We start from the raw sequence: 27,854 nt of genomic DNA, 5'->3' as shown, positions 1-27,854 counted from the left end.
TCTCCAGTCTCCAGACCTGAACCCAATAGAAAATCTTTGGAGTATTGCCCAACGACAGCCCCGAAACCTGAAGGATCTGGAGAAGGTCTGTATGGAGGAGTGGGCCAAAATCCCTGCTGCAGTGTGTGCAAACCTGGTCAAGAACTACAGGAAACGTATAATCTCTGTTATTGCAAACAAAGGTTTCTGTACCAAATATTAAGTTCTTATTTTTTGATGTATCAAATACTTATGTCATGCAATAAAATGCTAATTAATTACTTAAAAATCATACAATGTGATTTTCTGGATTTTTGTTTTAGATTCCGTCTCTCACAGTTGAAGTGTACCTATGATAAAAAATACAGACCTCTACATGCTTTGCAAGTAGGAAAACCTGCAAAATCGGTAGTGTATAAATACTTTTTCTCCCCACTGTGTATATATATATATATATAGACAGGTGTGCCTTTCCAAATCATGTCCAATCAACTGAATTTCACAGGTGGACTCCAATGAATTTTTAGAAACATCTCAACATTAATAAATGGAAACAGGATGCACCTGAGCTCAATTTCGAGTCTCATGGCAAAGTGTCTGAATACTTATAAAAATAAGCTATTTTAAATTTGGATTTTTAATACATTTGCAAAAATGTCTAAAAACCTGTTTGCGCTTTGTGATTATGCTATAATTTGTGTCGATTGCTAAGGATGTATTTATTTGTAATACATTTTAGAATAAGACTAAGGTAACAAAACGTGGAAAAACTCAAAGGGTCTGAGTACTTTCCGAAAGCACTGTAACTCGTCTGTTTTATCGCCTACCAACATGGTCCTATTTTACTTTGGTTATAACTAACATATTGAATGCAAAGCAGGAATACAATACATTCAGTGAAAGTCTCTGATGTAGTAGGCTAGATCAAAGCCTGATACAGTAGCGAAGTTCCTTGGTCCAATCAGATTCCCCACATTTGTTTGGCGTAGCAACCACCTGCATCTGGCAGGCACACGTGCTGCCAGGCTCGGTTCATTTGGGATGTGAGGCTGCCGTCGCAATCCCATTCATAGTTTACGTCTCCGACACCGAGCCGACCTGGGATCATTTGAAAGTAGGGACTAGGACGAGTTTAGGCTTTTTTCATGACGGTCCAGGCACAGAAAACGCATATAAAGGATCTGCAGGCTCCATAGCCTATGGAGTGTTTGTTAGAAATAATGTATCTTAACTCCGACAAATGGTTCCTGCTTGACAGAGATCAGTATCAATGGAAGAGGCCGAGCACAAGCAGACTGCAACAGATGCAACAGAAGGATGACAGTTCAAAGTAAGATTCCCTAAATGCATAATTTTAAGCTTTTTTTTCCTTCTGATTTATCACAACCAAAAGTTGGAAATACTTTTGCTTTGTGGAATTATTTAAAATGTTGTGATACTCACCTTCCACTGTGTAAGTATTTGTTGTTTAATGTAAAGTTGATAGAACTTCTTATCTCGTTCGCCAGACACTTTCCGTTCTAAGTCAAGCACTATGGAGGTTAATGAAAAAAACGTATAATGTGCAGATGTCTTCTGACCCCTTTATTAATTTCCTCATCAACTGGTCTGCTCCATTTGTCCCTCAATGGCATCTTGATATGACTAATTAATACAGGGCCAATGTCAGAGAATCAAGGTGTAGTCTTTCCTTTGCCACAGCTATATCTAATTGCTCCATCTACCCTGATAGCATGGTTAAGGCATAGTTACGGCTTAAATACCCCCTGAGTACCTCTCTGTCTCAGATAATGAGACGAGGGACTGCTATTGCATTCACTTAATTTGATTTGAAAAGAACGTTAATGCGGGCTATATTTTTAAGCAATAAGGCCCGAGGGTATGTGGTCAATATACCTTGCTAAGGGATAGTATTATTATTATTATGCACGACGACAACAGCCCTTAGCCGTTGTATATTAGCCATATATCACAAACGCCAGAGGTGTCTTATTGCTACGTATTATAAACTGGCTACCAACCTAATTAGAGCAGTAAAACTAAATGTTTTGTTGTACCTGTGGTATACGGTTTGATATACCACTGCTGTCAGCCAATCAGCATTCAGGGCTCGAACCATCCAGTTTATAATTGTTGTTAAATAGTCTCTCAGTTGTAGCCATTGCATGAATATGGATTTAAGTGAAATCACGGCAGTAGTATGTCTGCTATATTTTGTGTGGTAACGTAATGCATAGGGGTTAGGCAAAGTGACGCTCCAGCAGTTTGATAAATGATATTTTAGTGACCTCATGTGAAAAGAATAGAGAATGAGGGTTCTGAACTTTTAAAGGGAAATTTCAAAAATGTTCATATTCATCATTTCCAGCAACACGCCAGTCAAAAAGAGAGGAAGATAAGTGTTTCCAATGACATCAACAACCAATTAGTAGACAATTAGAAGGGAATTATTAGGCACTGCCTACTCATAATTGGTTAAAATCACATGATGCACATTAACAGAAAGTAGCCTATGGGTGAGAGTCTAGGAGCCATTTATGTGTTGTATATTTTTTGTGATGTCACATTTTGCCACTGTGAAGGGAAGGATATCTAGTCCGTTGCGCAACTGAATGCATTCAACTGAAGTATGTCTTTCGCTGCCTTAATCAACGTTGACTGGAAAGCAGTATGTTGTTGCAGGGGGTTAGTTGCCTTGCTCAACGGCAGAATGGCCACCTTGCCTTCTCAGGGATTCAAATCAACAACCTTTCGGTTAATGGCTCAATGCTTCTAACCGCCAAGCTACTTGGACAGTAATGCATAAGGTGATGGGTCAGGTCATAGGTTACGTTATCTTTAGAGGTAGACTCAGAGAAATGACAGGAGATTTAGCTGCACCAAGTAAACTAGTAGTAGTGGATACATTTCCTCAAAAACCAGGAGCGCTGAAGCGCGAGGCTAAACTTCTCAGCTGTTTTGGTCCTGTAGCTACCACATTGTAACATTGTAACAGTGTGCTGTGCAGTGGAGGCTGCTGAGGGGAGGACAGCTCATTATAATGGCTGGAATGCAGTGTAATGGAACGGTATCAAACATATGAAGACCATGTGTTTGATACCATTCCATTTTCTCCATTCCAGACATTTATTATGAGCCGTTCTCCCCTCAGCAGCCTCCACTGGTAAATGCACATATCCCAGGTATTCTTTCTGACTGTGTGAGATGAAAGCCTTGCATCGTGCTCATCTCAATGGCCGCTTTCGAGCGGATCATTTTTGCCAAGTCGATGACCATCGTCGGTTACCGCTTTTCAAGGAGTGTTGCATTCTGGGGATAGCAATTGTCTGACTGAGGACTGCATACACATGGGGATGTGTAAAATGTACTCCGCAGCCTGAAGTGTCCCCGCCAGAGAATTGCTAGCTTTTAGCCTGGCGCAGACTGGTAACACACTTTAGAAGGCCGGTCACTAGTGCTAGCAAGGCAGAGGTCCTGGGGTCGAGCCTCGGTGTGAGCCGAATCATGAGGAAGTGGTACTCACTAAGCAAGCAGCGTGACATCCTTTACACCTACATGTACTTTACAAATATCATGCAATTAAAGGACATGACGTTTTGACTGCCAGTTTCTGCAGTTGCTTCTCACCAGCTGCACCATGCAGCCGTCGCCTGCACTGTGGGAGGCTCTATTGTCACGCATTGGGGAGTCTTTGTATAACCATGCGAACGTGACCAAAGACATGACTGAAACAAGAACACATTTGCAGGGATTTATGTGGATAGTGGATATATACAAATAAATGTAATATTTGAGGCGCTCTCTCACTAATTGATTGTATAATGTACACACATACTATTATAATTTCAGTTTGTGAGTGTGTGATATGGGGGTTAGATACGTGTTTATTTCGACGCCATCTTGCTGAGTCTACCTTTTAAATGACAAAGTCAGTGTCAATGTGACCCGCCAAATTAAGAAGTTTGAAAACCCAATCAGAAAAAAAACCTTGAAAACCCCATTTGATTTTTGCCCCCTAAAAAAACTGAAAATACTTCATTTTGGTTTTTATTTTATTTTAATGGTTTTAGAGTCAAAGATAATAGTTTCAGTATAGTTGTAGTTTTTCAAACCGGTTTGTTAATCATTTTATTTCAGTTTACTGAATAGTTTTTTCATGATTTACTTTTCGTTTTCATTTACTATAATAACCTTGGTGGTCACTCAATTGACAGAAAAGCAGATATGGAGCAGCAGAGATCTCACAGGGATGGTTGCTCAAGCCCTATGAAATCACTGTACTATTGTTGCCTCACAAAGGCCTGGGAGAAAACGACTCCATTTCAATTAGGTGGGCCTTTCTGTACCCGTGCTGTTGCTGAAAGTTTGATGAGCATGTGTTGGCTGGGTTGTGTTCGGCTGGTTTGGCATTTGCTCTGTGAGGGAAATGTGAGCTGTCTGGCTGCGACGTCCACCCTCCTCTTTGACCTCCACCAACCGTTAAGCCGCCTGCATCACTCTCTCGCTAATTAGTTTTCCTTTGCCATCCATATCACACAGGAGGGTTTTTGTTCTTGTTTACTAGAGGGTGGTAGTGTGTGGTGTTTACAGGAAGTATACAGGATCCCCCTCACATGCAAGTTAAGGTTGATTCCTTTTGCGGAAATGAAGCTTTTCCCCCACATGCATCTTTTCCTCTGTGCATTTATTATTTTAATGAACGAGCTATAGGAAAATGATGAGGACAGCAGTTTCATTGTGCTGCTAGACTCTCTGCCCAGAGGGAGAGAATGACAAAGATAGCAAGGTGTGGTTTTTCTACATGAACGCTCTACTGAACCACAGGTGGGACCGGCCGGTCTTCCACTCACTGGGGCTCAACTGTTGCTGTGGGAGCCAAGGAAATAAGGAAACGGAGAGAAAGATGTATGGATAGCATTTGTTGCTATGGGATGGAGAAGGATTCAGGGAGAAAAGAATGAGAGAGAGATGAGTTGAAACAGAACAGGAAAAGGTAGGAAGAGAGATGAAGACAGGAGTGATACGGTGTACTAGTAAGTGTGTGTGTGTGTCTGTGTCTGGGTGTGTGCACGCGCATGCAACTAATGAATCACTGAACTGCCTGTCCCCAGCAGACCAATAGACATAGAAGAGACAGAGCAGGAAGGGGGAGAGAGAGGAAGAAGGGGGGGAGGATAGATGGGAGGAGGGGAGGGAGGAGAGGGATAGAAGGGAGGAGGTGATAGATGAGAGGGGAGGGATAGACGAGAGGGGAGGGATAGACGGGAGGGAGGGGGAGGGATAGACGGGAGGGGGGAGGGTTAGACTGGAGGAGAGGGATAGATGGGAGGGAGGGGATAGACGGGGGAGGGGAGGAGGGATAGGAGGAGGAGGGATAGACAGGAGGAGTAGACGGGAGTAGGGGGAGGGATAGATGGGAGGAGGGGGATAGATGGGAGGGAGGAGAGGGATAGACAGGAGAGGGAGGGGAGGAGGGATAGATGGGAGGAGGGGGAGGGATAGATGAGAGGGAGGAGGGGGATAGACGGGAGTAGGGGGAGGGATAGATGAGAGGGAGGAGAGGGATAGACAGGAGAGGGAGGGGAGGAGGGATAGACAGGAGGAGGGGGAGGGATAGGAAGAGGGGGATAGACGGGAGGAGTAGACGGGAGTAGGGGGAGGGATAGACGAGGGAGGAGAGGGATAGACAGGAGAGGGAGGGGAGGGATAGAGAAAGAGAGGAGGGACGTCAGCAGGGAGTTTCAACCATGGTCAGACCGTAAGAAGGTATCAGAGTCATCCGGTGATCTGAAGGGGGGGCGTCGGAGGCGGGGGGGGAAGATGAGAAGACTGTCACCTTGTGCGTGGCCAGCACCCTGGGGTTTGCTCTGACCTTTACTGTACCAGCCAGAGAGGAGGCAGGAGAGGAGGTGGGGGAGGAGGAACCTTTGGCTGGAGATGCGTGAGTGTGGGCTGAGGTGTGCCGGGCAGAGTGCTGGGGTGGACAGCCAGGTCAGACAGCTGAGGAGGAGGCAGTGGACAACCCCTGGCTCTTTGGCTGGAGATGCGTGAGTGTGGGCTGAGGTGTGCCGGGCAGAGTGCTGGGGTGGACAGCCAGGTCAGACAGCTGAGGAGGAGGCAGTGGACAACCCCTGGCTCTTTGGCTCCAGGCACCTCTAGGGAGGGAGAGTAGATGCCTGCGGCTGCCGTTACCCAGGGTGTTTCCCTCAACCTGGGGGCCCTGCCTGTCTCCAGCCTCCCACTGCTGGTCCACCCGCTCCACACGGACTACTGTAGGCTAGGGGAACACAGCAGGGGCAGGGCACTTATCGTCATAGGGTAAGTCAAGTCAGGGTTTTTTTGTAAGGAAGCTATAGTTAGTTGATTATAAAAAATGCATATTTGAGACATTTATCTCCACTCCATTCATCTGTATCACCTGATGGCGTCTAGTTTCAATGACATTTGGTTCAGTGCTTGACTTGGGCAGGAGATCACCAGAGTTGAGAACTGGCACCTGACATTTTCCACAGCTTGAGCTCCTGTTCCTCTTTATAGAATATTAGCTCAAAGTATTGTGTAGCTCCTGCACCTAAATATAAATAGTACCAGCACCCAAAATGAGTACCGGCACCTATTTCAGTCCAAGTCGAGCACTGATTTGGTTTCAGTTTCCATCTTGTAATGACTTTTCAGCGGTTTAACATTTCCATTGCTCTATGACATACATAGTTCATTGTAATATTTGTAGCATGCTGTGTATGTTGCAATAGTGTCAGGACACGCTGTTCATTATCCCAGCCGAAAACTCAGCAGGGACTAGAAGTGGCATTATCGGACGTTGTACATTTACCTCACACCAGTTTGTGCTATTCTCTCCTTAGATTACATTGTGTACAAGAGACATTTAAATGGAAATTCAGGGACATATTATGCAAGAAATTGAAACAATATGACATGTGGATATGAATTTAAAATATATATTTCAATGTTTTTATTCTAATTCTGTCTATCCATCTTTATTTCAAACAAACAACAAAAGATGAAGTAGTAGACTAACTCATTCAGGCATGTAATTGTCGGCATATTTATTACCGTGCCTTGTTCAGGTTGAATTATTGATGTCATAACTAGCAGGAGGATTAGGGGGGTAGTCAGTCAGTGGAAGAAAGCTGGCTGGGGTGCTGTTGTACGGGCTGGGTGAGGGTTTGTTACCATCAGCGTGCTAATGTTGCTGGTGTCCTTTTGAACGGGACATCTGTTTGGCACTGTCACTCATCAGGTAAGCATGGAGGTGACGTATCAGGTGTGACTTGACTGTTTATGTGGTGTATGTGGTATGTATAATGTATGCAAGATAATCACATAGGTATGTAACTTCCTCATCTGCCTTCCATCTACCTACCTACTATACTTCCCCACAAAGCAAAATCTTTTAAACATTGCCAGCTTTTCTTTGCATTTGTTCCAGGAAAAAGCTGGTCAGCGAGAAGAGCATTTTCTCAAACCCTTCCCTCTTCACCCGAGGCAGTCAAGGAGTGGCCATTGCAAGTCAGCTAAGGTACTGTGCTTCAAATCAATCATGTGTTACGTTGTAATTTTCCAATGATAGAAATCGGTAGTAAATGTTTTAACAGTAGATTTAACAGATAAGTAACATTTAATATAACTTCTCCAATGCTTCTCCAATGGCACTCTATTCCCTCTATAGTGCACTACCTTTGACCACTACTTTTGACCAGAGCCCTTGGTCAAAAGTTGTGCACTATATAGGGAATAGAGTGCCATTTGGGATGCAACCATTGTGGGTGAGGTCTTCTCTGATGCTAATGTATTCCTCCAGCGAGTTGTCTTCGTACCAGTCTTCCTGTGGAGGAGTGACCCCTGAGAGACTCCTCACCTGCTGGTCTGAGACTCAGAGCTGTGATACAGGCCTCTCTACTGAACAGAGCTCTCTCTACTCATGGAGATATGATGTATGAGCGCACACACACACACACACACACACACACACACACACACACACACACACACACACACACACACACACACACACACACACACACACACACACACACACACACACACACACACACACACACACACACACACACACACACACGCAGGGTAGCCTAGTGGTTAGAGTGTTAGACTAGCAACCGGAAGGTTGCAAGTTCAAAACTCCCGAGCTGGCAAGTCTGTCGTTCTGCCCCTGAACAGGCACTGTTCCTAGGCCGTCATTGAAAATAAGAATTTGTTCTTGCCTAGTTAAATAAAGGTTAAATAAAAAAAACACACACACAGAGCCCTTTGCAGTAAAGAAGGTCTTGTGAGTGTGTGCCTCCTGTGGTGTGTTCAGGAGTTTGACAGAGTGAACACCCAGCATGTGCGTCAGCTATTCAGTGATGTGGACGAGCTGCTGTATGAAGGGAGGGTGAACAGCAGCTCCCTTGGACTGCAGGAGGAGTGTCAGGAGTGGAACGGACACTCCCCACACCTCAGGTACACCAACAGCATGACCATGTCCCAAATGCCTATCTATACTGCACTTCTTTACCCTGTCAAGTGTAGTGCACTACATAGGGAATAGGGTGCCAGTTGGGATGCAAATAAAGTCCTTCATGTGAAAGTGTTTAATTGAATTGGCTCTCCCTCTGTGTCTCTTTCCAATAATTTCTTCTATATGTTTCTGTCTTTCCTTCACAGAATTCTGGGTAATCAGCTGGAGTCGCCCAATCAGGAAGGGTTTCAGTACATTCACAGGAGAATGGAGGCCAGTGGAGGGAGAGGGGGTACAGTGCTGCCCCCGTGTGTGGACAAGAGGGAGAACTCTGGAGAGTAAGGCCTGGCTCCTTGTGTATACTACACAAAAACAACAACATGACGCTAACATCTCACGGTGCTTCAGTTGGTTTCCCATGGCAACAGAGCAGACATGAGAATTTTGGAGGAGTGGTATTATGGTTGTGTGTTCAGGTGTGTGTTGTGGAGGTGAGCTCTGTGGCTGCGGGCCAGCTAAGGGACAGATGGCATAATGAGCAATCTGCCATGGTTCTGGGAATAACATCCAGGTAGTCTGTCTCCCGGCAACACAGTTGTTTGTTTACTAATCAATTTCAAACGAGGATTTACCTTATTAAACACACCTACTTAAACACCCCTATTACAGCCTTGTTTGTTCAGGATTCAGTGAGGGAGCCAGACTAGTGGGAGAATGACTGTCTGGCTGCATAAATACACATACTGTAGTATGGTATGAATACAATGCAAGTGGTAGCACAGTATGCTTTCAAAGGTGATCAAAAGCAATGATCTAGAAATGATCTAGTAAGGAGAAATGCCAAAAGACCTAATCCAAGTACACGTCAAGATGAACTCTGAAAGATTTAAACAACCTTGATGTTTTCTCAGACCATAGCTAACTAAAATCCCTTTTATATCAAAACCTGACTTTCTTTACCATACTGTCTGCCTTCTGTTTTTTTTATATCTGAAAGGGGCAGGGAGTAAAAAATGTGGTACATGAAAATCCGCATCGAGACACAGTCATGGTTGTGGTATTTTCTTACAAAAAAATCCTTCGATGATGCCTCTGAAAACTTGTCCCAGCTTTTTATTTTATTGTTTTAGCAAAAAAAAAAGAAACATATTTTTTATTAACAACAAATCAATACAAAAAGTACATGGGTAACACAGGTACAGTTGAGGTCGGATTTCATGTTAACAAACTATAGTTTTGGCAAGTCGGTTAGGACATCTACTTTGTGCATGACACAAGTCATTTTTCCAACAATTGTTTACCGACAGATTATTTCACTTAGAATTCACTGTATCACAAGTCCAGTGGGTCAGAAGTTTACATACACTAAGTTGACTGTGCCTATTAAACAGCTTTCAAAATTCCTGAAAATTATGTCATGGCTTTAGAAGCTTCTGATAGGCTAATTGACATCATTTGAGTACATTTGAGGTGTACCTGTGGATGTATTTCAAGGCCTACCTTCAATCTCAGTGCCTCTTTGCTTGACATCATTGGAAAATCAAAAGAAATCAGCCAAGACCGTCAGAATTTTTTTTGTAGACCTCTACAAGTCTGGTTCATCCTTGGGAGCACACAAATGCCTGAAGGTACCACGTTCATCTGTACAAAAAAAATAGTACGCAAGTATAAACACCATGGGACCACGCAGCCATCATACCGCTCAGGAAGGAGACGCGTTCTCTCTCCTAGAGGTGAACGTATTTTGGTGCAAAAAGTGCAAATCAATCCCAGAACAACAGCAAAGGACCTTGTGAAGATGCTCGAGGAAACAGATACAAAAGTATCTATATCCACAGTAAAATGAGTCCTATAACCGTAAAGGCCGCTCAGTAAGGAAGAAGCCACTGCTCCAAAACCGCCATAAAAAAGCCAGACTACGGTTTTCAACTGCACATGGGGACAAAGATTGTACTTTCTGGAGAAATGTCCTCTGGTCTGCTGCAGGAGGGACTGGTGCACTTCACAAAATAGATGGCATCATGAGGTAGGAAAATTATGTGGATATATTGAAGCAACATCTCAAGACATCAGTCAGGAAGAACTTCTTAGGGATAGGGTCTAGTTTCCTGAATTTCCACCTGACTGATGTGCCCCAAGTAAACTGCCTGTAACTCAGGCCCAGAAGCCAGGATATGCATATAATTGGTAGCATTGAATTGAAAACACTTTGAAGTTTCTAAAACTGTTAAAATAATATCTGGGACTATAACAGAATTGATATGGTAAATGAAAATCCGAAGAAAAACCAACCAGATATTGTTTTTTTAGGTCCCAGGCTCTTACAATGGAAAGCTATGGGCCCTATGTAATTCCGTCTCCCAGATTGCAATTCCTATGGCTTCCACTGGATGTCAACAGTCGTTATTGAAGGTTTCAGGCTTGTCTTTTGAAAAACAAGCAAGAATTTGGAGATTTGGTGAAGAGAGCACCGGAACAATATCAGAGGGAGAGGGCGCGCTTACTAATTTTGCCTTCCTATTAAACATACTACTTTCCGTATGAAATATTATAGTTTATTTACATTTTAGAGTACCTGAGAATTAAATAGAAACGTTGTTTGACTTGTTTGGACAAATTTTAGCGGTAGATTTTTGGACTCCTTTGTCTGCAACAGTGACATATTTTTTTACTGGCAACATAGCATGAATTCTGTCTGAAATAGGTATACTGTGGCCTGTGAAAGTATTCAACCCCTTGGCATTTTTCCTATTCTGTTGCCTTGCAACCTGGATTTAAAATGATTTTGCATGCCTACTACTTTGAAGATGCAAAATATTTTTTTCTTGTGAAACAAACAAGAAAACAGAACTTGAGCGTGCATAACTATTCACTCCCCAAAGTCAATACTTCCACCTTTTGCAGAAATTACAGCTGCAAGTCTCTTGGGGTATGTCTCTATAAGCTTGGCACATCTAGCCACTGGGATTCTTGCCCATTCTTCAAGGCAAAACTGCTCCAGCTCCTTCAAGTTGGATGGGTTCCGCTGGTGTACAGCAATCTTTAAGTCATACCACAGATTCTCAATTGGATTGAGGTCTGGGCTTTGACTAGGCCATTCCAAGACATTTGAATGTTTCCCCTTAAACCACTCGAGTGTTGCTTTAGCATTATGCTTAGGGTCATTGTCCTGCTGGAAGGTGAACCCCTGTCCCAGTCTCAAATCTCTGGAAGACTGAAACAGGTTTCCCTCAAGAATTTCCCTGTATTTAGTGCCATCCATCATTCCTTCAATTCTGACCAGTTTCCCAGTCCCTGCCGATGAAAAACATCCCCACAGCATGATGCTGCCACCACCATGCTTCACTGTGGGGATGGAGTTCTCGGGGTTTATTTATTTATTTTTTATTTCACCTTTATTTAACCAGGTAGGCTAGTTGAGAACAAGTTCTCATTTACAACTGCGAAGTGGCAGGGGTGATGAGAGGTGTTGGGCTTGCGCCAGACATAGCGTTTTCCTTGATGGCCAAAAAGCTCAAGTTTAGTCTCATCTGACCAGAGTACCTTCTTCCATATGTTTGGGGAGTATCCCACATGCCTTTTGGCGAACATCAAATGTGTTTGCTTTTTCTTTAAGCAATTGCTTTTTTTCTGGACACTCTTCTGTAAAGCCCAGCTCTGTGGAGTGTACGGCTTAAAGTGGTCCTATGGACAGATACTCCAATCTTCCCTGTGGAGCTTTGCATGTCCTTCAGGGTTATATTTGGGCTCTTTGTTGCCACTGATTAATGCCCTCCATGCCTGGTCTGTGAGTTTTGGTGGGCGGCCATCTCTTGGCAGCTTTGTTGTGGTGCCATATTCTTTCCATTTTTAAATAATGGATTTAATGGTGCTCTGTGGGATGTTCAAAGTTTCTGATATTTTCTTATAACCCTACCCTGATCTGTACTTCTCCACAACTTTGTCTCTGACCTGTTTGGAGAGCTCCTTGGTCTTCATGGTGCCACTTACTTGGTGGTACCCCTTGCTTAGTGGTGTTGCAGACTCTGGGGCCTTTCAGAACAGGTGTGTGTATATATACTAAGATCATGTGACACTTAGATTGCACACAGGTGGACTTTATTTAACTAATTATGTGACTTCTGAAGGTAATTGGTTGCACCAGATCTATTTAGGGGCTTCATAGCAAAGGGGTTGAATACATATGCAAAGGGTATGAATACATATGCAAAGGGGGTGAATACATATGCAAAGGGTATGAATACATATGCAAAGGGGGTGAATATATATGCAAAGAGAGTGAATACATATGCAAAGGGAGTGAATACATATGCAAAGGGGTGAATATATATGCAAAGGGGGTGAATACATATGCAAAGGGGGTGAATACATATGCAAAGGGGGTGAATATATATGCAAAGGGGGTGAATACATATGCAAAGGGGGTGAATACATATGCAAAGGGGGTGAATACATATGCAAAGGGGTGAATATATATGCAAAGGGGGTGAATACATATGCAAAGGGAGTGAATACATATGCAAAGGGAGTGAATACATATGCAAAGAGAGTGAATACATATGCAAAGGGGTGAATACATATGCAAAGGGGTGAATACATATGCAAAGGGAGTGAATACATATGCAAAGGGGTGAATACATATGCAAAGGGGTGAATACATATGCAAAGAGAGTGAATACATATGCAAAGGGAGTGAATACATATGCACGCACCACTGCACCACCATTTTGATTTTTTTTAGAATTTTTGAAACAAGTCTTTTTTTTCCCTTCACCAATTTGGACTATTTTGTGTATGTCCATTACATGAAATCCCCAAAAATATATATTTAAATTACAGGTTGTAATGCAACAAAATAGGAAACATGCAAAGGGGATGAATACTTTTGCAAGGCACTGTACTCATAATAATCTGCTTTCCTGACTGCAGGTTATGTGTTGAAGGTCACGGTCTTTCCCCAACTCCCTGCACATTGCAGGGGGCAACCCCTCTCTCCCACTCTCTCTGTGATCACTCATCCCTTCTACAAGAAGAGGTCTACGAGGCAGAGGGAAGGATGGAGGAATTTCTTGCCTATGATGCCAAAGACACGTAAGGCATTTGAACTTTACTTTCTAAGCATAATATTTCAAGATTATGTGGAAGCATGTAACAGCCTGTGGGAGAGAGAGAGAGGGAGTGTGCATGTGTCTGTGTGCAAGCCTGTGGGTGGAACGAGGGCCTTATTGCTCCAGTGTGTCGTGACGTCAGTGTTCTCTCCCCAGGGAGGATGAGTGGGTGAGTCAGAGAGGAGTCTCGGGATCTGTGGGGGCAGCAGGGAGATCCGGGGTACCCCCTGTGTCTCCCCACACCTGTATCAGGGATGCCGTGGCTGACGAGGCCTTTGATGACATGTGGAGGGAGGTGGTGAACTCTCTGGGGGAGCTCCTCCACAAACACTGGCAGAGACAAATCACTGGTCTGTCTATTTACAAACCACTGTATTACAGAGCTGCCATAGAACTACATGAATACCAATGACGATATGCCTATTATACACAGCAATCATGGTACTGCACACCAACTCTGTTATAACTGATGCTTTTTGTTATGCTGTGTTATGAATTGGGCTAGGAGTTAGACCTGATCACTTGACCTGGCCAGGATAAACTCTGGGTCCTAGTTACGAATCAAAGTATTTTGTTTTTACCGGAGGTGGAGCAGGTCACAGAGGAGTTTTGGAGGCTCTTGGTGGAGTCTTGGGTGATCCCTCTCCTCACATCAACAGTAAATGTCAGCGTGTCCCTCTCTCCAGGGGCTCCAACACACGTAGCATGCTGCTGTGGTCCAACTGTTGCCCCAGTACACAGGTGAGAAGTCTGCCAGCCACATAAAAGTGTCAGCTGCTGCCATTGACTCTCTAGAGGAGCTCGTGCACTTCTGGCAACAACACCATTCAATTGAATTACATTTATCTCAAATACAGTTATTACAATGGCCTCAAAAGAGGAGCCAAGGCCCCCTTAAAACAAGCCTTGAGCTATATTTATTTACTTCTTTTTTTTCCTAGGCCTCTCAGGTATCAAGTACCTTCAAGATGAATTTAAACGGTGTTATGACAATCCAAGCCAAGCCTCTTCAACAAAGACAACATGGATTTGCAGAGAAGTCTCAGTAAGTCTGTCTGAATCCCCAGCTATAAGCTCGGGTCTGATCCTGAACAAACACAACCATTCCTGTTTCTCTTTGGGGCTGGACAGGGTACCATTTGGGATAGAGCCTTTCTGTTAGGCTTTGAGATGAGTACAAATAAGAACTCCAACATCTAAAATAGATTAGAAAATAAATTGACACACTAGTATGACTTTAAGTAATGTCATTAGTATCACTACTTTTTAAAAACTTTTCTGTAGTTGTGATCTGGAGGACAGACCCAGCAGAGCTCCAGCCCCCACTATGTCTCCATCCAGGAGAGCATGTAGTACGCCCTCCCACAGAGCCCCAGGCCCAGCTCAGCGAGGCCTGCCCCTGCCCAGGCTCCATATCTGCTCCAGACCCAGCTCCACCTCCAGAAGTACCAGCTCCAGGGGCAGGGCCAGGAGCTGCCTCAGCCCCAGACACACTGTCCCCAGACACCAGGTCATCAGAGGAACCAGACTGTGAGATATCTACTGTATATATTAATAAGTAAGCTAGGCTGATGTTTAATTGCAACACAATAATAATTGGTATATGCAACTACATTAAATGATTAGGACTTGGTTATGGTAATATTTACATTTTTAGGTCAAATAATAAAATTGCAGTTTTGTTCTAGAGAAGTGTTACATCATTTAGCAGACTCTTATCCAGAGCAGCTAGGGTTAAGTGACTTGCTCATAGCCATACCGAGAGATTTTTCACCCAGTTGACTGGGATTTGAACCAGCAACCTTTCAGTTACTGGCCCCATTGCTACCTGCCGTCCAACTATCATAACAAGGCTGTAATTGTCCTGGTTTGTACTGTAGGACCACAGTGACAGAAGGACAGCCGTCCCCAATCCTCAGTTCAATACAGAACCAGAGGCTCCTCCCCCTCCTCCATGCTGACCAATCAGAGCTGGAAACCTCCGTGTGTACTGCTGCACCCATGCAGGTACCAGGTGACCTACTGTTTCGTCAATGTACTCAAATGTCAGTACAGGAAGTTAGTATATCAATGTGTCAATTCTAATGCAGGTTATAGTAAATTACATTTGCCTGAATACCATAATAAATGGGTAGTGATGACATGTCTTTTAAATTACTTGTCATTCTGACTGAACGTAAATGACCATATTGATTCCGCTTCTTGCATTTGCATGGACATGGAAAGCAAATATGTGTTGGCTTGGCTGACCTTGCAAACATGCGTATTTCCAGTACAAAGAGCAGGTGTGTGCTGCTGTAGGGCAAGTGAACTTTGGTCTCTCTCTCTCTCTCTCAATTCAAGGGCTTTATATCTCTCGCTCTCTCTCACAGCTCAGGGGGAGGATTCTGCAAGGAGGACATACCACTGTACCCATCTCCATCCTTCCACCCCTCAGAGAGCCCACTCTGCTGTTGGAGTCCCTGTCTCGTCCCAACACCACACACACACTCCGGGTACGAGACACACACACACACACACACAGTGGTGGCGTGGTGGGGTTGTCTGTGGGCGTGTTAGTAGAAGAGATTGTATTACTGTCTGTTGCATAGCAGATGCCCTTATCATTATATCAAGGGTACAGAGCTGTCTGCTTTGCAGCGTGGTTTATTGCTCGACCTTGGTCAACTCGTTATTGGAAAAGAGAATGTGTTCTTAATGCCCCCTAGAGTCGATGTCTGCACCCCTGTGGACATCTAATTAGCATAATAAAAACATCCCCATTAAAATCTGTCAATTTAAGTTAGAGATCTGTTTTTGCATTGGATGCGTCTCAATCCACCACATCCGCCGATATTTCACTTCTGCATCTGAGGTGAAAGGTGGCAGAGCTAGAGCGGTGTTTGTCAGACCATGATGTAGCATACGACCCCTCTATGGAAAGATGAGACTCTCACATACACGATGGTGTTCTCCGTTTTACTCTGAGGTACAGCCGATCTGTCAAGTTATGTCTGTAGCGTCTGAACAGTTTGGGCTACACACAAATACGAGACTGTCACGAACACGTACATGTCGGTTGTTTTACTCTAGGACGCCCACAGGCCTCACAAGACTTGTCTGAAGGTCCCCCGGTACCAGTTTAAAAAATGAATGGAAGTATATGTGGAGACAGTTTAGTGGCAAGAATAAGGGGTTAAATACATGTAAAATAATTTGGTTTTATATCTCTCAGTAGGACTGATTTTTTGGGGGGACTATCTTTCGTTTCATGTAGTGAAAATGTTATTCAACGTGTTTATGTGGGCTAATAGCAGTAAGTGTCACACATACTCCCTCTCCGACCTCTAGATCATCAGGCTGCTGATTATCCCGCACACCTGTCACCATCGTCTCGCGCACCTGCACCTCATAACACTCACCTAGACTCCATCACCTCCTTGATTATCTTCCCTATATCTGTCACTCCCCTTGGTTCTTTCCTCAGGTGTTATTGTTTTCATGTCGGTGTTTGTGTTTCGTGGTCATTGAACTTGCTTCCCGACTCTCAGTGCACTCGCTACAGTAAGGCTTAGTCTGTAGAGGGTTTATTTACCTGGTTAAATAAGGGCTAAATCAATAAAAGCTGTCTACCTTTTTGTACAATGCCATGGTAATTATGGTAACATAATAGATTATTATCCTTGTTTTAACTTGGATTACTGTAGTGTAGGTTCCATATTACCACTATTTATCTAGGTGTGTTTGCTCAAATACTATCCTTTTTCTTTTAACATGTGACTTGAAAGCAGCTATTTGTTTTCTAGTCAGACACACCCATGAAGCGATTGTTCACTCCCATGGATTTCACCTGCCACATGAAGACTGGGAAAGGACCTCACCCAGGTGACTGCAATAGTACTGTGTACTCATGTGTCTAGCCAACAAATGACAGGACAGGTATCCAGTGCAGGGGGATCTATAAGTATTATGTACATTGTAAATATTCTTTTAGATTTTTTTTGGGACTAAGCAGGACAGTTTATTTTTTCAGTGCGTGTTCATAGCCTCGTGTTGTTGGAATTCATTATTTATTATTACAGCCTTTGAGGAAAGTGGAGGTTAAAGGCAGAGGCAGAATGTGTTATTGGCCCTGGTTCAAAGTAGTGCATTAGACGGAGGCTGCGGTTCAACTCATAAGACACCCTTGTCCACTTACCCTCGCCTTATGCCCTTGGGGGAAACCCCACGGCCATATTTGTTGTTGGTCCAAATTATTAGCCAAGAAAGGGAAGTTTGCAACCTAAGCCCTTCAGCCCTCGTTCTTAATGGAGTTGCGAGTATACAATTATGTTGGGGCTGGAACACCCCATATTTCAATTAGCGATGATTGTACATTCACTAAGAAAAGTCAGCCGAAACCTCATCGTCAATATGGAGTCAACATACAAAGTGTAAGTAAAAACATATGTAAGTAAGTTAGACATTGTGCTACTAATGCACAAACACGTCTCGTAAAATGAATTATGTTTTTGTTTGTTTAGCTTTTGGAAATTGTAGAAAACATTTTCCTTCATAAGTTCCTGCTAGGAAGGCCAACGTGAGTTAGCTAATTAATTTGCTATCTATCATACAGTAGCCGTATATTAATAGTTCTATAGTAGACATGCAATCATAATTGACTGTAGCACATATAAAGCACCCACAAACTACCAGTGGCTGAAAACCCAATCATCGCAGGATGAATGAATTTCCAGCCAAGGGCAGTCCATTTAAAAATAATTTCTTCCTCCCTTGCCCTGCAAGTGTACTCGTCAGACATCATGATACATGAGAAGCCAGAGAATAGGGTGCCATTTGGGATGATACCTGTGTCAGCGTTAGACGGGCATGTCGTAATGCGTCACATATGGTCTCCTAGGTGACTGTGCTCCGATTGGAGTGACAGGCTTTGGCGTGACAGGCTTTGGCGTGGGTATCACCTGCTCCGGCTCCAGCGGCTTCTCCGAGAGCACCATGACAACGATGAGACGCCAGCGCCCGCTTTCCTCCTCCGCTGAAGGAGAGAGTGGGACCGAACCACTGCTCTTAGGTAAATACTGTATAAAGGGCAAATGACTACATGGAGTTATTAGGAGGAAAGTGGAGAGGGTACTGCATAGGCCTGGGAATTGCTAGGGACCTCGCAATACCATATCACCACCATACTGAGGGACCTCATGATACCATATCACCCCCATAACTGAGGGACCTCACGATACCATATTACCATCATACTGAGGCACCTCTATCATATTATCACCATAGTTAGGTGTCGATACGATATGTATTGCGATTCGGTACTGCTTTTTTCCCCCGGATTTGATGTTCCAGACATCGCTCACCAGAGGGCCATGAGAACATGAGTTTTGATCAGTCAGGGAAATATATAAGTGGTGATGGAAAACAAGCTATAGGATGAAAAATACCAGTTTTGGCACAGGTACAGCCAACTAGCGCTAGCTAAAGGTTCATGTAACCATATAATAAACTATATTGCGATATGTAAATATTGATTTTTTTTTTTTTTTTTTTTTTTTTTTCCTCCATCACTAGTAAGGTTTAGTGCAATGTGCAAGAGAACGGGGCTGCTCGTAGATTGATGTGCACAGGAAAATTGATAGTAGGTAGATAAGTAGAGGGAGATGAGAAAAGTTAATTGAATGGATAAGGAAATTAAGCAGTAATTAAGCATGTGTCATTTCTACTGTAGTTTAACGGAAGTATAACACTTATCCAGGTGTTCCTCATCAACGTAAAGTGTTTGGTCGGTTTCCTGGTCATGTGAAGAAGAGACTCCAGGTGGTGTTGTCATAGCAGCACAGTCCAGACAGGAAGACCAGAATGCATCAGGAACACCAACACTTGGAATTAATGGGTGTGACTTGATGAAGTACAGCTACGGTGAGATTTACCATAGAACTAACACAAGAGTTTGGACTTACGTTTTGAAGCCATTGCTATGGTGATAGCTAGCTAGCCTCCCTGACAGAGGTAAGACCGCAATGTGCAGATAACGGGTGGACAATAAGGAGAGGGTTTTAATTTGAAAATACCACATTTAGGTTGCAATGGCATTTAGCAGGACAAATCTGCTTGGTTATATTTTATATCTGCCGTTTTAATTAGATACATTGTAGTTTGTTTATGTGGCAAGAGCGATTACAGGATAGGACAAATGTGATTAAATACATTGTTCACTACTGTTTGTTTTTGAAAGCTAGCTAGCATTGTGAAGCAGTGTCTATGCATACAAGCAATAGTACGCTGATATTTCATCCAAAATAAACAATCAGCAGTGAAATATTGATAGTTTTTTTTGTGAAAATCTAAGTTATATAAAATACAGTACAATATGAGGCCTCCCGAGTGTCGCAGCAGTCTTAGGCACTACATTACAGTGATTGAGTTGTCACTACAGACCCAGGTTAAATCCCATGCTGTGTCGCTGCCGGCCGCGACTGGGCGACCCATGAGGTGGGCACAATTGGCCTAGCGTTGTCCGGGTTAGGGGTTTGGCCGGCTGTGATGTCCTTGTCCCATCACCCTCTAGTGACTCCTTGTGGCAGGCCGGGCACCTGCAAGCTGACTTCAGTCGCCAGCTAGACGGTGTTTCCTCTGACACATTGGTGCGGCTGGCTTCCGGGTTAAGTGAGCAGTGTGTCAAGAAGCAGTGCGGCTTGGCAGGGTCGTGTGGTAAAAAAAGTTGTACAAAAATGTATTCTCCAATAGCCTACAACTGTGATCAGGGATTTTTATGTCATGGCGACGTTGGCATTCATTCAAATATTGTTTTGAAATTGTAACAATATAATTTTGTTATGCAATAAATGGCTATTTCTGTTACTTGCACATTTGTATTTCTGGAGTGGAATGAGCTTATCTAATCAGTGTGCAAATGATACTGTAGTTGTGGTTTGACCCCATGAGTCAATGTCAGAGGAGAAGAGAAAATAACTATTAACTACTACATGCACACACACACAGATTGTGTAATTGCTATCATTACACACCCAACCTTTGTTTTCACATTACCCATCCCCATCATTCCACGCCTCACTTAACTGCTGCAGCCAACATGACCCAGTTTCTCACACTGTAGCTGCATGAGAGTCGAGGTTCCAGTACCCGTACGGTTAACTGTGCCAAAGAAGAGAAGTGCATAACCAGTCTAAAGTCCGTCAAAAGCTGCTCCGCATACAGATCAGAGGGATTTCACAACATAGCAGACTGCTACGTTAAACCAAGATGGTGATTATGTCTGGAACATACACGCTGGGGATCATATGTCTGGTCCTTCTGATTGTTCTGTTGGCCTGCATCATGTACCATCCACTGAAGAAATACTTTCAGGACTGGAACGATTTGAGGCCAATCCCTGGAGTGGATGGAGCTTATCCAATCATTGGGAATGCACTTCTGTTCAGCACTAATGCAGGAGGTAAGATCCTCTCCTCTGAGCTGTATTTAAGTTAGGCTATCTAATATTTTCCAAGTAACAAATGCAATAGCAGTACTTTTTATTTTTTGGTAGATTTCTTCAACCAGATTATTGAAGGCACTAAGGAGTTCAGACATTTACCATTGCTGAAGGTTTGGGTTGGACCCCTGCCATTGGTGGTCTTGTTTCATGCAGAGACTGTGGAGGTAATCACCACACTGCTGGGACTTTTTTACTACCTGTATTACTGCTGACTGGATAATCATCAGATACTGTCAAAGATATAGCACATTACCTATCCATTGAGCATAACTTTAATGTTTAAACTTAATTCGGATCCCCATTAGCTGATGTCATGACGACAGCTAGTCTTCCAATCTTTTGTTAATTCTGGTCTGTTTTTCTGGATCTGTTCTCATTTCATTTGTTCTCTTCCAAGGGGATTCTGCACAGTTCCAAACACATAGACAAGGCCTATTTCTATAGGTTTATGCAGCCTTGGCTTGGGACTGGCCTGCTCACCAGGTAGGTCATTTTCCTCTTCCTTCCTTCCTTCCTTCCCCCATTATCAAAAACCGTATTGGGACTGAGGACTTTAAACTGATTACATAAATATCGCTGTCGATTTAAGGCATCCCTCTGCACCCCTCTGATTCAGTGTTGGTTGCATCCCAACTGGCACCCTATTCCCATTATAGTCTAATTATAAATACATTTTTGTTATATCCAATTGGTAGTTAGTCTTGTTCCATCGCTGCAACTCCCATACTGTCTCAGGAGAGGCGACGGTCAAGAGCCATGAGAGCCAAACACGATCCTGCCAAGCCGTACTGCTTCTTGACACACTGCTCGCTTAACCCACAACCCAGCCGCACCAATGTGTCAGAGGAAACACCATCTAGCTGGCAACCGAAGGCAGCGTACATGCGCCAGCCTGCCACAAGGAGTCGCTAGAGCGTGATGGGACAAGGACATTCCAGCCGGCCAAATCCTCCCCTAACCCGGACGACACTGGGCCAATTGTGCACCACTTCATTGGTCTCCTGGTCACGGCCGGCTGCGACACAGCCCAGGATTGAACCCGGATCTGTAGTGTTGCCTCTAGCACTCGGCAGGCCATAGTGCACTACTTTTAACCAGGGCCAATAGTGCTGTATAAAGAATATGGCTGTAAACAATTGGGCTGTATAAACAATTGGGCTGTATAAACAATTGGGCTGTATAAAGAATAGGGCTGTATAAAGAATATGGCTGTATAAACAATTGGGCTGTATAAAGAATAGGGTGTCATTTGGGAAATACTCAAGGTAATTCTCTGTCCTGCCTCTAACAGCACAGGGGATAAGTGGCGTGGCAGAAGGAAGATGTTGACCCCGACATTCCATTTCTCCATCTTGGCTGAGTTTCTGGAGGTGATGAATGAGCAGGCTGAGGTTTTAACACAGAAACTGGAGAAGCAGGCTGGAGGAGATCCATTCAACTGTTTTAGCTACATCACACTCTGTGCTTTGGACATTATTTGTGGTGAGTGACTGATTTTGGAATGGCACTGTAAAAATCAACTCTCCAAATCTGATCAAAGTCATTTGTAATAAATGCTAATGATAATGTTTCCTATTTGTTTTGTTTTTGTTTCAGAAACGGCAATGGGAAAGAACATCTACGCACAAAGTAACAGCGAGTCTGAGTACGTCCGCAGTGTGTACAAGTAAGTGTTAATAAACTATCATGACATAGTCTTATACACGGTCTACATCCTGTCTACATTCCTTGGTGTTTCTGATAGATTTACTGAGCTTTCTTTACAGAATGAGTGACATCATCGGTCGTCGCCAGAGAGCTCCCTGGTATTGGCCAGACTTCATCTACAGTCTGTTATGGGAGGGGAAGGACCATGACAATAGACTGAGGATCCTCCATTCATTCACTCAGAGTGTGAGTAGATCTACTGAGGTCTGTAAGGAACCTATTGTATGTCCAAGTGTTTGTGGTTTGGACTGCCAAAAATGATCATGCTAACAAAATGGATATAACAATATATAACAGGTAAGAAAGGATTCCAGTCGACTGACTATCTGTTATATATTGTAATAATCATCTTGTTAGCATGGCTATTGGCACAGATTTATTTTGAACAAAAATGAAATATAAATGTACGGTATTAATGTTTGTAATCTCCAGGTGATCAAGGAGAGAGCAGAAAGCATGGAGAATGCAGGTTCTGACAGTGAATCTGACCATGGCATCAAAAGGAGAAGACTTGCCTTCCTGGACATGCTGTTAAAAGCCACTGATGAGGAGGGAAATTACTTGAGCCATAGTGATATCCAAGAGGAGGTGGACACCTTTATGTTTGAGGTAGTGTAACGAAACCCAACACCAATATGCTCACACATTTAGCATGTGACTCCACTGAGGCCCTTTGCAATCGAACAACATTTCATACTGTAGGTGGGATAGTTCCTCTTTTACTTGAAATTACTTGATGTACATTAGACAACTGCACATGGGTTATGTCCCAAATGGCACCCTATTCAGCACAACCCTAATGCGCTCTTCTGAATGATTGTGTGTTCATAGGGCCATGACACCACAGCAGCCTCTATGAACTGGGCCCTTCACCTACTGGGATCCTACCCTGAGGTCCAGACCAAGGTCCAGGAGGAGCTCCAAGTGGTGTTTGGTAAATATACTCCTTTACATTCATATTCCTGTTCTCTCCTCATCCCATGTGACAGTTGTATTACATATAGCCACGTATCTCTGTCTCACTACTGCTTTACATTCATATTCCTGTTCTCTCCTCATCCCATGTGACAGTTGTATTACATATAGCCACGTATCTCTGTCTCACTACTGCTTTACATTCATATTCCTGTTCTCTCCTCATCCCATGTGACAGTTGTATTACATATAGCCACGTATCTCTCTCACTACTGCTTTACATTCATATTCCTGTTCTCTCCTCATCCCATGTGACAGTTGTATTACATATAGCCACGTATCTCTGTCTCACTACTGCTTTACATTCATATTCCTGTTCTCTCCTCATCCCATGTGACAGTTGTATTACATATAGCCACGTATCTCTGTCTCACTACTGCTTTACATTCATATTCCTGTTCTCTCCTCATCCCATGTGACAGTTGTATTACATATAGCCACGTATCTCTCTCACTACTGCTTTACATTCATATTCCTGTTCTCTCCTCATCCCATGTGACAGTTGTATTACATATAGCCACGTATCTCTGTCTCACTACTGCTTTACATTCATATTCCTGTTCTCTCCTCATCCCATGTGACAGTTGTATTACATATAGCCACGTATCTCTGTCTCACTACTGCTTTACATTCATATTCCTGTTCTCTCCTCATCCCATGTGACAGTTGTATTACATATAGCCACGTATCTCTGTCTCACTACTGCTTTACATTCATATTCCTGTTCTCTCCTCATCCCATGTGACAGTTGTATTACATATAGCCACGTATCTCTGTCTCACTACTGCTTTACATTCATATTCCTGTTCTCTCCTCATCCCATGTGACAGTTGTATTACATATAGCCACGTATCTCTGTCTCACTACTGCTTTACATTCATATTCCTGTTCTCTCCTCATCCCATGTGACAGTTGTATTACATATAGCCACGTATCTCTGTCTCACTACTGCTTTACATTCATATTCCTGTTCTCTCCTTTTCGCATGTGACCATTGTATTATGAAATCCCATCCATATGTCCCTCTTTTACCCACCCAGGTTCTTCCAACCGTTCCGTCACCGTCGATGACCTGAAGAGGTTACGTTACCTTGAATGCGTCATCAAGGAGACCCTTCGCCTCTTCCCCGCCGTGCCCATGTTCGCACGCACCGTAAGCGACGACTGTCACATCAGTAGGTGGCAGCAGATTGTCCCAAAGTGCACCTTTACCTGTAAAACGGCAGCAGACTAAGATCCTCACTGTTTGAATCCATGGGTGTCATCTCCATCTCATTGAAACGGCACATGTCAGGACTTGTATTTGTCAGCTCTGGCAGCCTGTTTTCCATTCTCTCCGCTTGCAGTAAAAGCATTTTCTGATAGTGTAAAACCAAGGCGGAAGCAGATGGATGGATTTCACTGTTAGACTAATTAGAAAATGATATGCACTTCCTGTTCTCTCTGAATATAAGCATAACTGTAGTTTTAGAGGAAATACAGATTTGTCGACTCAGTGGCGAAATCACAGTGTTAGTAATCCGGTCTTCCTTCTCAGGGTGGGCAAGCATCTGTTAGTCTGAGTATGGGTACATGTCACTCTTTGCCAAAGGACTGAGCTTTGATTCCACTGTGTGACCAAGCAACATCCTTGCTTAATACAAGTCAGTGTTTTTCTGCAGGTAGAAAATATTGACATAATGTTCAATGCAACTGTCAGTACAATGAGCCCACAGTTAGAAATTAATAAAATGTAATTCCATGACTGATACTTAATATCCTCCCATTGCAGATGGCTTTAAAATTCCTAAAGGAGTGAATGCCCTGATCATTCCCTTCGCCCTGCACCGCGATCCACGATACTTCCCGGATCCCGAGGAGTTCCGGCCAGAGCGTTTCCTGATAGAGAACAGCACAGGACGACATCCCTACGCATACATCCCCTTCTCCGCTGGACCCAGGAACTGCATCGGTTCGCTCAGGACATATTACCATTCATATCCCTCTCTCCTCTTAATATGGGGCTAATATACGAACCATGATCTATCAAAATGATTGCAATGGTACAGACAAAGGGCAAGGACCCAGCTAAATTATTTTGACCCACAGTCTGGCTTTAGGAAGTAGAAAAGAAACTGAAAGGAGAAGCTCAATTTAGAAGCAGGGCGCTGCACCTTCCCTGATGGGTCACATTGCAATAAAGCCAACACTTATTATGAAACAGCTTCCTCACTTACCTCTTTTACGCTCCCATTCCCTTTAAGAGCCCACTCTTCCTCAAGAATCAATCATCCATTTAGCGAGGAGGAGCAAAGGAGCACTGACTCTCCATCTCCTGAGAGTAGAGCCGCTGCCGCCAATCAGCCCTGTCTCCCACACACTGAATGAGACAGATTGTCTCTCTCCTCAAGATGATAGAGTGGGGGGGTAGAGAGGACCGAGAGAGTGACAAAGAGAGAGACTCACAAAAGCTGAATGAAAGGAAACAATTTTACGGTTGTCTACTGTATGTCTGACTGTATTGCCTACTACTTACTAAAACTACAGACTGTGTACTAATACTACATACTATTTTGAACATACTGTTCAGTAAAAAAGTATGCAGTAAGCAACTCACCCATACTGAGAAGGCTTCATCAGAATGCGCAAGTGAGCTTGATTCCCGCCATTCATTCATTTTTGTAGAGTGTGTCCCCTATTTTGATTATCTGCTATTTGAAACACCTGTGAGGGTGCAGCAAATAGTGTGCAGCAAATTCTACTTGATAAAAATACAAAATTAGTATGACATTTTAAAGCATACTCAAACTTCTAAATGTCTCATACCCAAAAAGTCTACTATTTAGAACACAAGTATGGGTATTCGGAAAAGGCCTATGTCATTGTATGGTGTCCTCACATGCATGTCTGTATGTCCTTTGTCTCCAGGCCAGCGGTTTGCCATGATGGAGGAGAAGGTGGTGCTGTCTTCGGTGTTGCGTCACTTCTCCGTGCGGGCCTGCCAGAGCCGAGAGGAGCTGAGACCTCTGGGTGACCTCATACTCCGACCAGAGAAGGGTATTTGGATTACGCTAGAGAAGAGATGCTAGTCTCCCCCGGCAAACGGCTCTGCTATAATACTATGGTACTTTGTCATGCTAGAGAAGAGATGCTAGTCTCCCCCAGCAAACAGCTCTGCTATAATACTATGGTACTTTGTCATGCTAGAGAAGAGATGCTAGTCTCCCCCGGCAAACAGCTTCTACTATAATACTATGGTACTTTGTCATGCTAGAGAAGAGATGCTAGTCTCCCCCAGCAAACAGCTCTACTATAATACTATGGTACTTTGTCATGCTAGAGAAGAGATGCTAGTCTCCCCCGGCAAACAGCTTCTACTATAATACTATGGTACTTTGTCATGCTAGAGAAGAGATGCTAGTCTCCCCCAGCAAACAGCTTCTACTATAATACTATGGTACTTTGTCATGCTAGAGAAGAGATGCTAGTCTCCCCCGGCAAACAGCTTCTACTATAATACTATGGTACTTTGTCATGCTAGAGAAGAGATGCTAGTCTCCCCCAGCAAATGGCTCTGCTATAATACTATGGTACTTTGTCATGCTAGAGAAGAGATGCTAGTCTCCCCCAGCAAACAGCTTCTACTATAATACTATGGTACTTTGTCATGCTAGAGAAGAGATGCTAGTCTCCCCCAGCAAATGGCTCTACTATAATACTATGGTACTTTGTCATGCTAGAGAAGAAATGCTAGTCTCCCCCGGCAAACAGCTTCTACTAAAATGCTATGGTACTTTGTCATGTTGTAATACATTGTTTTGTTGTAGCCTCTTTCTCAATCTTGTGTCTTTATTATAGCAATTTTTTTTAAAATAAATACAAATGATGAATGACGGCTAAATTATTTTCTTTAGTTGAATAAGTAAAACAAAGGGATTCTGGTTGGATAAATATATTTGCTAAATCAGTGTTTCTGACCTAATGATTCAGCTCCAGTGGCGACCCTTAATTCAGGGCAGGTGAGGCAGAGCCCCGTTCAGCAAAAATTAAAAAGTGCCTGTTATTTTGGCTTTAATATGTATCACATCAGTTTGCAAACAATGTAAAAAAACAAAAACATAATTGAGTTAATAAAGCCGCTAACAAA

The 27,854-nt window shown here is 43.4% G+C and overlaps 2 protein-coding genes across 4 annotated transcripts; both read left to right on the top strand.

The window, feature by feature from the left end:
- Nucleotides 1–969: 969 nt before the first annotated feature.
- On the top strand, nt 970–20,409 carry fam149a (family with sequence similarity 149 member A). 3 transcript variants are annotated; one of them, XM_036970055.2, is made up of 15 exons: nt 970–1,309; nt 7,430–7,519; nt 7,802–7,934; nt 8,318–8,460; nt 8,665–8,796; nt 13,388–13,549; nt 13,723–13,916; nt 14,153–14,307; nt 14,508–14,611; nt 14,851–15,096; nt 15,447–15,573; nt 15,939–16,061; nt 17,352–17,430; nt 18,446–18,616; nt 19,304–20,409. In XM_036970055.2, the coding sequence occupies exons 1-15, from the start codon at nt 1,179–1,181 to the stop codon at nt 19,378–19,380; spliced, it is 2,067 nt and encodes a 688-aa protein (XP_036825950.2). In that variant the 5' UTR covers nt 970–1,178; the 3' UTR covers nt 19,381–20,409. The 3 variants fall into 3 exon arrangements, with proteins under 3 accessions (XP_036825950.2, XP_036825949.2, XP_090076434.1); XM_036970054.2 differs by lacking the exon at nt 970–1,309 and adding an exon at nt 5,751–6,297; XM_090220308.1 differs by lacking the exons at nt 970–1,309; nt 15,447–15,573; nt 15,939–16,061; ... (1 more) ...; nt 18,446–18,616; nt 19,304–20,409 and adding an exon at nt 5,944–6,297 and having other exon boundaries at nt 14,851–15,124.
- On the top strand, nt 19,427–27,854 carry cyp4v2b (cytochrome P450, family 4, subfamily V, member 2b). Its single transcript, XM_090220309.1, has 11 exons — nt 19,427–21,004; nt 21,098–21,210; nt 21,444–21,529; nt 22,338–22,528; nt 22,643–22,712; nt 22,813–22,939; nt 23,186–23,362; nt 23,585–23,687; nt 24,769–24,903; nt 25,500–25,679; nt 26,636–27,854. The coding sequence occupies exons 1-11, from the start codon at nt 20,812–20,814 to the stop codon at nt 26,794–26,796; spliced, it is 1,536 nt and encodes a 511-aa protein (XP_090076435.1). The 5' UTR covers nt 19,427–20,811; the 3' UTR covers nt 26,797–27,854.

This window comes from Oncorhynchus mykiss, chromosome 25 (assembly GCF_057628025.1).
Source record: "Oncorhynchus mykiss isolate SJ-2025 chromosome 25, ASM5762802v1, whole genome shotgun sequence".
Classification (NCBI taxonomy): domain Eukaryota; kingdom Metazoa; phylum Chordata; class Actinopteri; order Salmoniformes; family Salmonidae; genus Oncorhynchus; species Oncorhynchus mykiss.
This window is presented reverse-complemented; position numbering and strand designations above follow the sequence as displayed.

What these genes read in the sequence shown, in the direction of transcription:
- fam149a (XM_036970054.2), top strand. Translation starts at nt 6,152, where the DNA reads ATGCCTGCGGCTGCCGTTACCCAGGGTGTTTCCCTCAACCTGGGGGCC. An exon ending in GGACACTCCCCACACCTCAG is followed by an intron (nt 8,461 to 8,664) that starts GTACACCAACAG and finishes TTTCCTTCACAG; the next exon opens with AATTCTGGGTAATCAGCTGG. An exon ending in GCCTATGATGCCAAAGACAC is followed by an intron (nt 13,550 to 13,722) that starts GTAAGGCATTTG and finishes TTCTCTCCCCAG; the next exon opens with GGAGGATGAGTGGGTGAGTC.
- cyp4v2b (XM_090220309.1), top strand. Translation starts at nt 20,812, where the DNA reads ATGGTGATTATGTCTGGAACATACACGCTGGGGATCATATGTCTGGTC. An exon ending in GGGACTGGCCTGCTCACCAG is followed by an intron (nt 21,530 to 22,337) that starts GTAGGTCATTTT and finishes TGCCTCTAACAG; the next exon opens with CACAGGGGATAAGTGGCGTG. An exon ending in TGGACCCAGGAACTGCATCG is followed by an intron (nt 25,680 to 26,635) that starts GTTCGCTCAGGA and finishes CTTTGTCTCCAG; the next exon opens with GCCAGCGGTTTGCCATGATG.